We start from the raw sequence: 14,431 nt of genomic DNA, 5'->3' as shown, positions 1-14,431 counted from the left end.
AGAAGAACTTCTTCCCTGTGAGGGTGGGCAGGCCCTGGCACAGGGCCCAGAGAAGCTGTGGCTGCCCCAGCCCTGGAAGTGTCCAAGGCCAGGTTGGACGGGGCTTGGAGCAACCTGGGCTAGTGGAAGGTGTCCCTGCCCATGGCAGGGGGTGGCACTGGATGGGCTTTGAGGTCCCTTCCAACTCAAACCATTCTATGATTCTATCATGATATATACTTACATATGTAAGTTCAGAACCAGGTTATTTTGAAGGTGCCTCTCCTGCTGCAATAGCACCTTGGAGGCTGATCTCAAGCTCAAGACCAAAGATGTCCAGCTCCCAGGCAGGGACACGGATTTCACACATTTTTATGCCCCCTGCTACAGGTGCTGGAACCTCAGAGCACCTTGCCCAGCAGACAAGTGTTTTGCCCCTGTTTTACATATCAGAAAACTGAGCAGGAGAATTTGAATTGCCAGAGTCTGTCTAGCAAGCTAATGGCCAAGGCAGGGCTGGGGGTGAGCTAATGGCATGCTGGGTTAATTGCCACATTCATTCACCTTTCCTGGAGGGAAAGTTAAGTTAGTTAAGTACAGTGCCAGGGTGTAACTTTCCACCTCACTTATTTGTTTGCAGACTTAATCTCAATAAACCACTTACCCCAATCATCTGGGAGTTTCAAAGACACTTCCAGCCATTTGGGTAGGAGTCACTGTGCTCACGGGAAGGAAGAGCAAAGCCAGGATAACTGGCCATCCTGATGTGTCAGGATGAGGCTGAGATGGGCACCATCCTGCCAGAAGAGAAGCCAGCAGGTTTTCTTCCCCCTGTAATAATATTATATATTATAATCCTCATCTGATTTTAATAATCAAACCAGAATCAATTCGTGTCAGGTATCAGCAAATGCTGACCAGCTCTTTGAAAGCTCCTCTGTACCAGGAGGTTTAGGCTATTCTGATGACAAACACACTGCTCCTCTGGGCAAGTCTCAGCACAGGGCAGGAGATACAGACACAAATTAAGCAATCAGTGCAATCTTGCACCATATAGAAATAATTCTTGCCTGGCATTTCTGCCTCTATTACTACAGCTTCAGTGGCAGTAAAGATGATAAACAACACCATATAATACTGCTATACAATAACTAAAACAATGCCTAGTTATTAGTAAAACCAAGATAGTTGTATTTTTTTATGCTGCAGTAGCACCTAGAGGACAGTTGCTGAGTCTCACTGTGTGAGCTGGCGTAGATCAGCAGAAATGTGAGCTTTCCTCTGCCATTCCTCTGAGATCTCCACAACAGCAGTGCCACAGGAGAACTCCTGCTGCTCTTTCACCGGAGCTTCTTGGCACTGTAAGAATGGCTGGCCAGGAGACAGCTGAGGGCTCATTTCCCACCACTCCTGTCCCACTGTTCATATGGTACCACAGGCTTTACACAGTGAGGACTCCATGGATTTCAGATGTTAAAATTTATGGTAGCAATTTAAAATATTCAGTTGGATTTAACTGCAACATCCTTTTAGCCTATTAACTTTTATTTCTGGAGCTCCTGGGGCTTCTACAGGGTAATTAGCAGAACTATGGCAACTGAGCAGATTGTTTTATGTGCTGGGCACATAGTATTTATATCACTCTCATGCTCCTGCTTTCCAAAGGAGGAGAGAAGGGAAAGTGGCTCATAGAAACTGTGAGAGTTTCATCATATAGAAGTTAAAATGCACAGAGCATTGGAGATTTATTAGAGCACAATTAGGTTACAGCTGCAGGTTTTCTAAACTCTTCTACCCACTGCACAGCCTTTTAAGCAACAAAGATCAGGAAGATTCCTCTAGGAATTGCAGCCTGAAAAATTGCTGCAGCCCAGGGTATATGTGTGAGAGAGACACTCTCCCCCACAAGGGTCTTCAATAAGATTAAAAGGATTTGGGGGAAAGGACTGTGAGCCAGGAAGAGGCTACTAAACCTGGGAGGGCCTTCGTAAGCAGCGTCTGTCTGGAGACAGTTGTTCCATTCCCTGTCAGTGCCCTGTTGGAGGTTGTACTGGGAAATAAAGGCTCAGTTGGTGCTCTGCTGGAAAAGCAGGGCACAAAGACAGGCTTTCCAAAGGCACAGACCATCCCATGGAGCAGCACTTACACCCAATTCAGTTACTCTTCAGCTGTGTACACAGCACCATCCGTGACATCCCACACGGCCCAAGGGTTCCCATTTTGCAGTCAGGAACAGCAGGGTGCATCTGCACACACAAATGAAGCACTGAGCTGCCCCTCACATGGGAAATCCTCTGTGGCTGGGCAGCTCCGGGCTGGAGGTACAAACCAGCCCCAAGGACACCCATTTACCCTCGAGCCTGTCCAGAGCACCTGGGTGTGCTCCCAAGCCAGCACAGCAACCATCCTGCTTTGTCAGTCACTTCCTCACACTACTGGGATTTTTGGAGAGAGGCCATGCCATCTCCCAGCTGCCTGTGGAAGCAGGACTGTCTTGTTTCAGGGAATGCTGATCCAAGAAGGTGCACTTGCTGTCGTTGTTCCAACATGGCAGGAAAACCTACGTTCCAAGGTAACTGCAGTCATGAACACGAGGAGAGGAGACAGGAGAGAAGAAGCCCTGGCTCAGACACGTCACATGTCACAACACACATCCCTGCCCCTGTGCAGGGCTGGCAGGTGGAAGCAAATGCACTGGGGCTACACTCCATTTGCCACTCTGTGCTCTTTTCAGATCCCGGGGAGACATGTCCTGCATTCACAGCCCTCGGCTTCTGGAGCGCTTTGATAGGGACAGAGCTGAAAGTGAAGCTGCTGCTCTACACCAGGCAGAACCCAACCTGTGCCGAGGAGCTCCACTCAACAGCCTCCAAGTACCTCAACGTGACCAAGAAAACCACCTTCATCGTCCACGGGTACCGGTTCACAGGCTCTGCCCCCGTCTGGATCCCCGACCTGCTGCACCTCCTGCTTTCTGCAGAGGACATGAACATCATCCTCGTGGACTGGAATCAGGGGGCAACAACCCTCATCTACAATAATGCTTCCAGAAAGTGCAAAAGAGTTGCTGAGATTCTGAAGAAACTTATTGATGAAATGCTGGTAAGTTGGACGTTCACACTATGATACAGTCATTAAGGCACAGTATGTAAAGGGCACAAAGGAAGTGTTTAAAACCAGCAGGATGTCTGGGAATAGAAACTCCTAAAAGGAATACATTAATTTTTGCAGCTATCCTGCAGTGCCAAGTTGTACCCTTGGACTTGGTACGATGGTATTTTGTTGCAATATTCAGTTTACACTCTGTCTCTCCATTTCTGGGTACAAAACTCTACAGACATGTTTTCCCACACACAGAAACTTTTACTTCCACTTTCTGTACGTCCAAAAATCAATTTAAGGGGATCAGCTACAGTTCACAGTTCCCCTAAGCTGTTGCACAAGCAATGAAAACACTGGATCATTAAGATCATGGTGTCTGCATGGTGTCTGTTTCCTTGCAGAAACCACATGTGGGCCAACTGGAATTTTACTCCTGGGGCCCATGAATAGTTTCTGTCTCCAGTGCCCCAGGAAAATACAGCCACTGCCTGAATTGTGTTCATCAGGTATGGGCCTCAAAGAGGGATGCTGGCTGCACTGTGGGACTATCAAAGGGGGAATATTTACACAGAGTGGAACACACCAAGAGAAAATGTGGGGAAAACAGCGAGACGCCTTTACATTCCTCCTCCTGATATTTTTTATGCCTTTCCTGTGCCTCAAATCTGTGACCATGAGTACTTTTAAATCTCAGATCAATGGAGCATCCCTTGGCTCCATGCACATGATAGGAGTGAGCCTGGGAGCACACATCTCCGGCTTTGTGGGACAGATGTTTGGTGGCGCACTTGGCAGAATCACGGGTGAGCCTTCCCCCGTCAGCCCTTTGGCCTCAAGGCCAGCACAGCACGAGGCAGTGCCACCCACGTGGCTTTGTTTTGCAGGCCTGGACCCAGCAGGGCCCTTGTACCGGGGAACCCCCCCCAGTGAGAGGCTGGACCCCACCGACGCACAGTTTGTCGACGTCATTCATTCCGACACCGACGGTACGTGACATTCCAGCTCTGCAGCTCCACGAGGAAACCCAGGGACTGATGGAGCATGGGAAAGCAGTGGTGTGGTGGGCAGCAGTGCCAGGACCTTTGCTCCTTTGGCCCAGGACAGCAGACTCCTTCGCTGGTGCTGGGAAGGACTCTGGGGTGCTCTGTTGCCCACACTGTCCTCAGCACTCCCTCGGGAGCTGCTGGTTTCTTTACACTTCAAAACTTGCTGCTGGATTATAGCAGTTACAGCCTGGTGGCCCATGAATTACAAGGACCTGGGCCCCGTGTGGGAGCTCCTGCAGCACACAGTCCTGCCAGAGCAGTTCCACACTAACGTCCCACCCCGGGCTCAGGCTGCACCCCAGCACATGGCATCTCCAAAGCTGGTCCCACAGCTCAGTGCCTTGCACAGCAGATCAGTTATCTCCAACCCATGGCTCCCTGCATGATGTTTCCAGTCTCCATCCCACCTCCTCTGAGCTAAACCTTCCTCTAGGGTGAATCTGGACTCTCCCTCAGCCCTATCCTTTCCCAGATCCACCAGCCAGGCCAGCCATGTGATGCCAGCCCTCCACTCTGCTCCCATGGGCAGCCTACCCCTAGCACCTGGCTTTCCCACCTCATTGCTTCTCCCAGCCCTTCCAAGAAGTCAAACTCAGCACCACAGCAACACCCAGGTTTCACACCCCTTTTCTTCTCCTGCACACAGTGACACAAAAACCTAAATTTTGCACTGTTGCACACACAGGCTTATTTTAGGTATTTGATACCATCACTAAAATGACCCAGCTGGGTCACAGCCGCCTGGCCTGCTCCCTAAACAGATGGATGGCATTAATATTCCTGCCCTAATGTTTATTCCCTTTTATCAGGACTAGGTTACAGAGAAGCACTAGGCCACATCGACTTCTACCCCAACGGCGGGACCGACCAGCCGGGCTGTCCACTGACAATATTTTCTGGTAATTAATCCTGCCTTGAACTGCACAAACCCTGACAAAACGTTTCCATTTTCTCCTCAGAAAAGGAGGAGGAAGCCAGAGAAACATCATCACTGCTTAGAAAAGACATGAAACCCATATTCTGGGAAAGCCACAGCAGCAACCTCTTCCCAGCACTGATGTGACAGAGGTTTAGCTCATGTGCGTGAGAGTCAGGGTGACCTTTCTGTGCCCCTGTCACAGTGCAAGTGGGATTAATTCTCTGTGCAAAAAGCCATCAGGTAGATTTGTACCTTTGTTTTGTGACTGCATTCAGAAAACCCGTGGGATTTTTTTGTTTTCAATTACTATGAACACACAAAAGCAGTGGCAAGAACCTGTCCAGGAAATGGGTTCAAGATGAATGTGGAGCAGGCAGTTAGACCAAATCTTGCACCTTCCTTGGCAGTGACTAACAGTGCAGTCTGGAAGGTAAAGGCCTAGTCTTGAATCAAAGAAAGCTTTTTTTCCTTTCAGCCTGGCATCTGAACTGGTTTGATGAAAGCTGGGTGAAAAAGATACCTCACAGAAGAAAAGGCAGCTTTGTGAACTCAACCCTTATCATACCTGAGAGAATCTACACAGGAAAACAGCCTGAACCAAAAATCCCTAGGATATGAGGCTTCACTCACTTTGCTCCTCATGCAACAAGGCATTTTATTAGTTTGGGCTTTCTAAAGAGTTTTTTTACACCAAAATGGAAGGTCATGTGCAAAACTAAAAGCAATATCCAGCTGTCAGGCCTGAGCTCAGAGAGGAAAACACCTGACATGGAACTGGATTCATATTTGGATCCTCTGGAACTGCAGCAGCCATACAAACAAATATGTTTTTAGAACCAAAAAGACAAGAAGAAAAGCAAGCCAGACAGGCAGAGCTGAGTGCAGACAAAGGGGGAGGCTGGTGCCCACTTACTGTTTTGCCACAGCCCAGTGCTCCCCAGTGCAATCCCCTGGGTCCAGACTGGTCAGGGACTGTCCACAGCTGTGTCCTGTGGGCATTAATCCTGTTTTCCTGATGAGTGAGGGTTCCTAACAAAATATTTCTTCCCTGTGTATGATTAAGGATTGCAGTATTTTAAATGTGACCACCAGAGGTCTGTTTTCCTGTTCCTGTCCTCCCTGACACGGAGCTGCAACATCACAGCGTATCCCTGCGACTCGTACAGGAATTACAGGAACGGCAAATGTACCAGCTGTGAAACCTTCTGGCCTATGCCATGCCCCATCCTAGGTAAGGATCCAGGGAATGTCAGACCATCCTGAACACAGAGCTTCCTGTCATCACTGTAACTTGTTGTGTGATGTTTCGCTGAAGGACCAACACAACACAGTGCTCTGCAAAATCATCGAAGTTATTTCCACTGAGGTTTTTGAGGCCTCCCCTCGGCTTCAAAGAGGTCTGAGAAACCTCCCTGTTCTTTGTACCATCACATCACATTGTGATCTAGAACAAAATTCACAGGTAAAGGATCCAGAACTAGGAAAGCCAAAACAAGACTTGGGATCTTTACACTACAGTCACGGAAACAATGAATTAAAGTCCTTTAGTTGCAGGGTTTGAGAGAGAGGGGCATGTTCTTGCTAAAACAGTATTTTCTAGTAAATTCCCAGCACCACAAACCTCTCTGTTCTCTAAAAGGAATGGCAGAGGGGTGAACAAAGGGGATTCTGGACCCACAGAGGCATCCCAGCCTGGGTGTGACAGCCCAGCATCAGGCTGCCAGCTCTGGAAGGTTGATGCTGAAACACCTGACACTTCCAGAAAGGAAGTGGCAAAGCCAAGGGGATGATTTGCATTCTGCACTGAATGAAATCCTCCTTGACCATGGATAGCAGGTGTGGAAGAAGATCAGCCTTGAAGTACGTGCTGAACAGTAGCCAGGCATATTTAGTCCTAAATCTGCAGAGTACAGGAGCTTGTGTCACACTGAGACCTGGCAGCTGGCAAACAATACACTATTTCTTAAACACTTGCTTATTTTCAGCCATTTAGTTGCTCATCTACCTGTGCAGTAACTGTGTTTCATTTTCAAACTGTCACCTGCAGGTTATTATGCCCATGAGTGGAAAAGCTATTTAACACAACAGAGCCATCCAGTGACAAGGATGTTTTTCGATACAGGGGACAAAGAGCCATTTTGCAGTAAGTGACTGAGATTTCCGAGACGATTTGTCTTTTTGCATTGCCTCCTTCAGCAGCAGCTGAGCAGAGATGGTTTGGTCATAGCCAGCATTTTAGAAACAATGCCAGTGGCTGCTGGTCAGAACTGTGTCCAGCTGCAGTTTGCCATGACATTCCTTATCTGCAATCCTGCCCGGTGCTGTGAAAGCCAGCTTGCTTACAGTGCTAGGAAACCGGTTGAGAACTTGCAAATTAAATATAAAAGTTCCCAAACCGAGTTTCAAAGCAACACACACTCTTTTGTGAAAGGAAGAGGTGTGGGGGAATGGTGGGAGACAAAGAGAGGCTGTGCAGGTGAAAAAGCTACCCCTGGAGAAAAGCAAGAGGTAAAGGGAAAGGGGGAGAATTAATGGAAAAAAGGGTGTCACCGAGGTTTCTCCTCTTCTCTGTGATCACCAAAATAGCAAGGCATGGGCAGGGATTATGGCCTGAGCTCCAGAGCTGGTCAGCAAGTGAATTCAGACTTACAGATCAAAGAATTGTGCTCCGTGATAGGGATTACAAATGACAGATGCTGAGAACAAAAATGGAGGGGTTCCAAATGGGACAGGAGAAAGAAAAGAAAAGGAAAGGCAACCTGGAAGTGAAGGGGGAAGGCAGGGTGTTAAAGGGGGTGTGCTTAGAGTCATACAGAGAGGCCATCCTGCAAGGATAACCCTTTCTGTAGTGCTTTCCTGACACCTCTTAGTGTTTCTGTTAAAAAAATCTCTGCTAGGAGGGATGGAGAGCAGGGAGGAGAAAGGGATTTTGGAGAGAAATTTGAAGGGGTTATGTCCATCCTCCATCTGCAGCTCCACTCCCAGACAGGCACACAGTGGCTCAACAGCAGTGATCCTGCCAGATCTAACCACACTTGTTCTCTCCCTCCCCTCAGTTTATCACTACTCTGTGGATATTATCACATGGAACAAAGACACCAGGAGAGGTACGTTCAGCATCGTCCTAGCTGATGAGACTGGGAAGAAGGCAGAAACCAAAGTTAATCCGTAAGTCTTACTGATCTGATAATGTGTAAATGCCAAAGAATCACTTGGCACAACTGCAGCTTGCACAACAGCAAGACATCCTCCTCCATATCCCTGCTGATACCTGCCAGTGCACATGCCTATGGGATTTCCCAGCCCGATGGAATTTCCACAGCCTCCCCCAGCACACACCACCTGACAGCCCAGCACTGTGATTTGGGCCCTTCTCATTCCTTTTAAGGACTGAAGTGGACAATCCCAGCCAGAAGCACAGCTGCCCCTAGGTTTCCACTAAGGCAGAAGGAAAAGCATCTCCCCCTCTTTCAATCCCCTCCCAGGAGTGTTCTGCTCCAGCTCCCAGTGCCCAAGACAGCTGGGATGAACCTGGGCCTGAATATCTCACATCCAAATCAACTCGTTCTGTTCAGAGAGGCAAATTAACAACTGGTGTTTATATAACATGCAAATTCTTGATTGATCTAAACACACTTCAGCCAAACAATCCTGCTCAACTAGTTTTCCCAAGTATCTCTAACTGCACATTCCCTCAGCCATATCTGGGATCTGCTTGCAGTGGAGCAATCTGCATCGCTCCTGCACCAAGAGCAGTGCAGATTTCATGCCTGTCTCAGTGACTCAGTGTTCAGGTCTGCACAGCCAGCCACGTACAAACATCACCTGGATCCAGTCCACTCGGGATCAAAGCAGAATCACGGAGAGGATTCTGGTTTGGGACAAACAATATCAGACCTCTGTGTCCCCACTCCCACCCCAAAGAGCTGAGTGCCAAAGTGGCTGAGCAGGTTCACACCTGAGGGCCTGAATCCACACCCACCTTCTGTAAATCAGAAACTAATCACTAATTGTGCCCTCCTCCCCCAGCTCTGCTACTAATGTTACACTGAATACATTAAACCTGGAGCTATTCCCTTGGGGATTCTGACACTCTGTCTGCTTTACCTTCAGAGAAGCTGCCACCTTCCAGCAGTACAACCAAATTACTTTGCTCACGGGATTTGACCAGGATCTTGAAAACGTAGAGAAAATTTCCTTGACATTTTCCACAGGATCTGTCATTGGCCCAAAATTCAAACTCAGGATTCTCCAAATGAGGTTCCAGTCACTCACAAACCCAGAAAGGTGAGCAGAGCTCTACAAACAAACCATTTCTATTGTTGTAGACTGGACAGAAGCAAATGAATCTCCCAGACTGCTGGCCTGGCTGAGTTTGTGCAGAAGAATTAGATTTGATTTCACATTTAATAATTCTCATACACATATCATGGGAATAGAATCCCACAGCTGAATACCTACTTGAACACAGAGGCTGTCTTATCATACTGAAAACATGCCACTGGTGACGTGACTCTGATGTGGTCTGACATCTTGACCTTTGGTCAGGAAAATGACCTTTGAGAAGCTGCCCAGGCCTGAACTCCGGGCTGAAGGGAAATGCAGCTCTCAGGGAAGCAGAGATGCCCAGCCCCAAATGCACATTTTATATCCCAGTCAATTTCTATGGACAGTCAAGCAGGGAGATTATTTTACTCCTGGAATTCCAGCGACTGGGAGCTGCTGGCCACTCTGCCCAAAGCCCTGACTGCTGCCCACAACACCATGAGGTACCTCCCAGAGCACTGCTGGTGATATTTCTCCAGCTGCTTCAGTCACCTCTTTAGCCTCTGTCTGCTCTGCAGTCCTACCCCTAAGCTTCCCTGATTCCTAGGGCACCTTTGGAGGATGGAATCTCTGCCTGAGCTCAGCAAGCACAGAATCTCTTAGGCTGACTTTTTGTGCAAAAACACCATGTGGACATCAAGCCAGGCCATGCTTTAAGTTTGGGTTAAAACAAGGGCTGCATATCACAGAGCGAGGAGGGTGAAGCAAAAATATTCAGGACTTTTAACACATTAAGTAATCAGTCACTGCCAGGGGAGGGATGCTCTTCCCTCCCTCCTCCCCTCTTCCAGGGCTAATGCTCATGTTTTCCCAGTGAAAGCTTAAGTATTTCCTCTGGTTTTTGGCTGGACTAGCTCCAGGCCAGATCAATGCCTGGTCCCAGCTCAGAGCAGCAGCAGAATTCCTCATGCTGGGAGCAGCAAAGCAGCAGGACCAGGCAGGTGAGCTGGAAGGACCACCTTTTTTGGTGGACACAGAGGTGTGGACTGGTTTAATGGGAACCATGGATCTGCAGGCAGTGCCTGTTTGCTGGGGCTTTTTGCATTCTGTTTTTCTCACAAGCAAAGGATCACGTAGAACAGAAGAGAAAAACGCTCAAGGTATCCCTGGCCTTGGTAAGGCTTAAGACAACCTCACTCACTTTAGGTGGACTAGGAGCTAGTTCTCCTGAGAACACGAGTTATTTTACATATGCCCCCAGCACAAGGCGAGACTCAACTGGAGGATGACAGGGGGAAAAAAGCCTTTTTTCACTTTTGGCCCGTGTTTTCACACAGACCCCAGCTGTGCCGATACGACCTTGTGCTGATGGAGAACACTCAGAGAACCTTCAAGCCCATCCCGTGCTGAAGCCGAGACCCGAGGACGCCGTGTCTGGGCGGGGCAGGGACATTTCACAGCCGTCTGGGGACTCACCTGGCGCTCCCGGGACATTTCACAGCCGTGTGGGGACTCACCTGGCGGTCTCGGGACATTTCACAGCCGTGTGGGGACTCACCTGGCGGTCCCGGGGCGCCTCCTGTGCGGACCGGGCAGCGGGGCCCGCTCTCCACGCAGGGCGTACAAAGGGGCTGTGGGAGCGACAATAAAACAACGGCAGCGCGTGGGTTTAAAGCGCGTGCTTAAAACGCAGGTTTAAAGCGTGTGTTTAAGGAGCGTATCCGCGCTGAACCGCCTTTGAACCCTGAGGGGTGCAGGGTCCCTCCGAGCCCTCGCGTGTCCCCTCAGGGGCAGCCCCGCCCGCCAGCCCCGCCCTCAGGGGCGGCCCCGCCCCGCGCCTGCGCGCCCGTCTCGGGGCTCTGAGGGCCGGCAGGGCCGGGCCAGAGCGGCGGCAGCGGCGGCTCCGACCCGGGATGTGGCGGCGCCCGGCCGGGCTCCTTCTCGTCTTCGCGGCCGCCACGGCCGCGCTGTGGCTGCTGTCGGTGCGGCTGAGCGCGGGGCAGACGCGCAGGTGGGTGCGGGGGGCCGGGGCTGCCCGTATGTCCCTCTGTCCCGCCGGGGCTGCCCCTGCGTCTCTCTGTCTCTCCCCACCCTCCCCGACACCGCCCGTGTCTCTCCCCCCTCAGGGCGCTGCGGTTCCCGGCGGACCTGGAGGAGCTGCGGGATCTGGCCGAGGCGCTGCGGGACTACGAGCGGCAGCACCGGGGCGCGGCGCTGGCGCTGTTCTGCGGCGCTTACCTGTACAAGCAGAGCTTCGCCATCCCTGGCTCCAGCCTCCTGGTACGGGCACGGGGGGCAAAGGGCGAGGCCGGCGAGCCACGGCTCGGTCAGGAGGGGCCAGAGGGACCGGCCCGGCCCTGCAGCCGGGGAGGAATAACCCCCTGTACCAGCACAGGTTGGGGGATGCCCTGGCAGAGAGCAGCTCTGCGGGGAAGGACCTGGGAGTGTTGGTGGGTGACACGTTGGCTGTGAGCCGGCAGCCTGCCCTGGGGGCCAGGAGGGACAATGGGATCCCGGGGGGCATCAGAAAGAGTATAGCTAGCAGGTCAGGGAGGTCATCCTGACCCTCTGCTCAGTCCTAGTGAGGCACATCTGGAGTGCTGTGTCCTGTCTGGGCTCCTCAGGTCAAGAGAGACATGGAGCTACTAGAGAGGGTCCAGTGGAGGCCACAAAGATGATGAGGGGTCTGGAGCATCTCTCTTTTGAGTGGAAACTGCCTGTTTAGTCTGGAGAAGACTGAGAGGGGATCTCATTAATCCATATAAATATCTCCAAGGTGGGTGCCAAGAGGACAGTGCCAGGCTCTTTTCGGTGGTGCCCAGTGACAGGACAAGGAGCAAGGGCCACAAACTAAAACATAAGAAGTTCCACCTCAACATGAGGCAGGAGGGTGGCAGAGCACTGGAACAGCTGCCCAGGGAGGGCACAGAGTCTCCCCCTCTGGAGACATTGCAAACCCACCTGGACACGTTCCAGTGTCACCTGCTCCAGGTGACCCTGCCTTGGCAGAGGGGGTTGGACTGGATGATCTCCAGGGGTCCCTTCCAACCCTGACTATTCTGTGACACACTGTGCCCCACTCCCTGTTGTCCCCACAGAATGTCCTGGCGGGAGCTCTCTTCGGGCCATGGATGGGGCTGGTGCTGTGCTCGGTGCTCACGTCAGTGGGAGCCACCCTGTGCTACCTGCTCTCTGCTGCCTTCGGCAAGCAGCTCGTCGTCCACTACTTCCCTGAGAAAGTGGCTCTGCTGCAAGGGAAGGTAAGAACTGGTGCTTCTGCAGACACCCAGGATGTCCATGGGTCAGGCTGCTTTTGGGATGGCTTAGTAAAAATGAATGTGTGCAGGGGACACATCAGGTCTGCTAAGGGCACGGTCTAGGAGCAGGCTGCTCTCTTGGGGCAAGCCTGTTTGCAGAGGGGCTGTGGGGAAAATCCCAGATCCCAAGGAACATCAGAAGTAAGACAAGGATTGATTGGGAAGTCCCTGTTCTCCAGAACCGCCTCCATCCGTCCTTTGCTGAGTTGTACAGCTGGAGGTGGTTCTGTTGTTGCCTTCCTGATCTCTAATTCAGGTGAGATCCCAATTCCATCACTTCCTTGGAACAGGCTGGCTCACCCTTACGCTCCCACACACACATAACGTTGCTGCTTTTCATCAGTTCTGGACTGATGTTGTGGCAGAAGCATCGTGGCCTTTCCAGTGTTACTGCTGTCTGAGGAGCAGAAATAATGTGAAACGTTTCTCTTGGCAGGTAGAAGAGAACAGGAGCTGCTTATTTTTCTTCTTGTTGTTCCTGAGGCTGTTCCCCATGACACCAAACTGGTTCCTGAACCTCTCGGCTCCCATTTTAAACATCCCCGTGTCCCAGTTCTTCTTGTCCGTCCTCATCGGTAAGGCCTGGGGACACAGTCTGAGGGGACAGTGTGACACTGCTGCTCATCAGCGCTGAGCCCAGGGAAGGCAGAGCAGCAGGACTCTGCCCCATTTAACTGTTTGCCTCTGTGCTGCCCTGAGGTCTCAGAGCATTTTGCAAATATGTGTGTCCCCACATGCTGCAAATCTTGATTTACACCTCGTTCTTTCTGTTATAAGCACAGACCCTTGTGTCTGTGTAAGGGCCATAAACTAAACCACAGCAAGTTCCACCTCAACATGAGGAAGAACTTCTTTCTATGGAGGGTGGCAGAGCACTGGAATAGGGTGTTCAGGCAGGGTGTGGAGTCTCCCTCCCTGGAGACATTCCAAACCCACCTAGATGTGTTCCTGTGTCACCTGCTTGAGGTGACCCTGCCTTGGCAGGGGGGGTTGGACTGGATGATCTCCAGAAGTCCCTTCGAACCCCAACCATTCTGTGATTTTGTGTGTAGCCTTGGGCATATTTGAGCTAATTTTCCCTGGGGGGATGCTAACAGCTTTTTTCTGCTCTGATTCTTTCAGGCCTTACACCATATAATTTCATCTGTGTGCAGACAGGGGCCATTCTGTCCCAGATCACCTCTCTGGATGCCATTTTCTCCTGGGACACGCTGCTCAAACTGCTGGCAATGGCCATGGTAGCCCTGGTACCAGGGACCCTCATCAAGAGATACAGCAAGAAGCACCTGAAGCTGGATGGAGACAAGCAAACTCAGACACTCAATGGCAAAAAGAGTTTCTGATGGTTCAGGTGCCCCAGTTTTGGGGTAAAAGCTGCAGGTCTCTGCAGGGGGTTATATTCTGCATGCTCTGTGCCACCAAGGACAGTGGCAGTTTTTAATTGTCCTCCTCATCTCAGAGGAGGTGTAAGATTCTTATTTTTGATGAATGTTTACCTGTGCATGTACCTGCACAGAGAGAGCGATACAGGGACTTTGTGAACAGTTGGTTAATGTGCCTGTTTCGTTTAAATCATCCCCTGTGTGCCTGAGGGGGTGCCCAGCCCACTGCCATGGGGACAAAAGGAGTGTTGGCATCCTGTGAGGAAGGCAAACCAGAACCCCTTAATCCTGCCCAGCACAGGGAGGCCAAGCACTGCCCTGGAGGCAGGCCCTGCTCCCTCCAACCCCAGACTGATTTAGCATTTTTGGCCTAAAATGACAAATGGTGCTGTTGGGTGCAGTAGCACAAGCCCCAAGCTG

The 14,431-nt window shown here is 51.0% G+C and overlaps 2 protein-coding genes across 4 annotated transcripts; both read left to right on the top strand.

Annotated features, from left to right (window-relative positions):
• The first annotated feature begins 2,089 nt into the window (after positions 1–2,089).
• Positions 2,090–10,817, top strand: LIPH (lipase H). 2 transcript variants are annotated; one of them, XM_017826308.1, is made up of 9 exons: positions 2,090–3,081; positions 3,776–3,884; positions 3,966–4,067; positions 4,937–5,026; positions 6,110–6,277; positions 7,094–7,189; positions 8,103–8,214; positions 9,160–9,333; positions 10,650–10,817. In XM_017826308.1, exons 1-9 carry the CDS (start codon positions 2,437–2,439, stop codon positions 10,720–10,722), a joined length of 1,569 nt encoding a protein of 522 aa, XP_017681797.1. In that variant the 5' UTR covers positions 2,090–2,436; the 3' UTR covers positions 10,723–10,817. The 2 variants fall into 2 exon arrangements, with proteins under 2 accessions (XP_017681797.1, XP_017681798.1); XM_017826309.1 differs by lacking the exon at positions 3,966–4,067.
• Positions 10,818–11,181: 364 nt separating this feature from the next.
• Positions 11,182–14,176, top strand: TMEM41A (transmembrane protein 41A). 2 transcript variants are annotated; one of them, XM_017826310.1, is made up of 5 exons: positions 11,182–11,323; positions 11,439–11,592; positions 12,411–12,572; positions 13,066–13,204; positions 13,752–14,176. In XM_017826310.1, exons 1-5 carry the CDS (start codon positions 11,226–11,228, stop codon positions 13,970–13,972), a joined length of 774 nt encoding a protein of 257 aa, XP_017681799.1. In that variant the 5' UTR covers positions 11,182–11,225; the 3' UTR covers positions 13,973–14,176. The 2 variants fall into 2 exon arrangements, with proteins under 2 accessions (XP_017681799.1, XP_017681800.1); XM_017826311.1 differs by lacking the exon at positions 13,066–13,204 and having other exon boundaries at positions 11,222–11,323; positions 13,752–13,981.
• Positions 14,177–14,431: the final 255 nt, after the last annotated feature.

Source organism: Lepidothrix coronata, unplaced genomic scaffold (assembly GCF_001604755.1).
Source record: "Lepidothrix coronata isolate B3197 unplaced genomic scaffold, Lepidothrix_coronata-1.0 Scaffold125, whole genome shotgun sequence".
Lineage (NCBI taxonomy): Eukaryota > Metazoa > Chordata > Aves > Passeriformes > Pipridae > Lepidothrix > Lepidothrix coronata.
The sequence above is the reverse complement of the archived record's forward strand: the minus strand, read 5'-3'. Positions and strand labels throughout refer to the sequence as shown.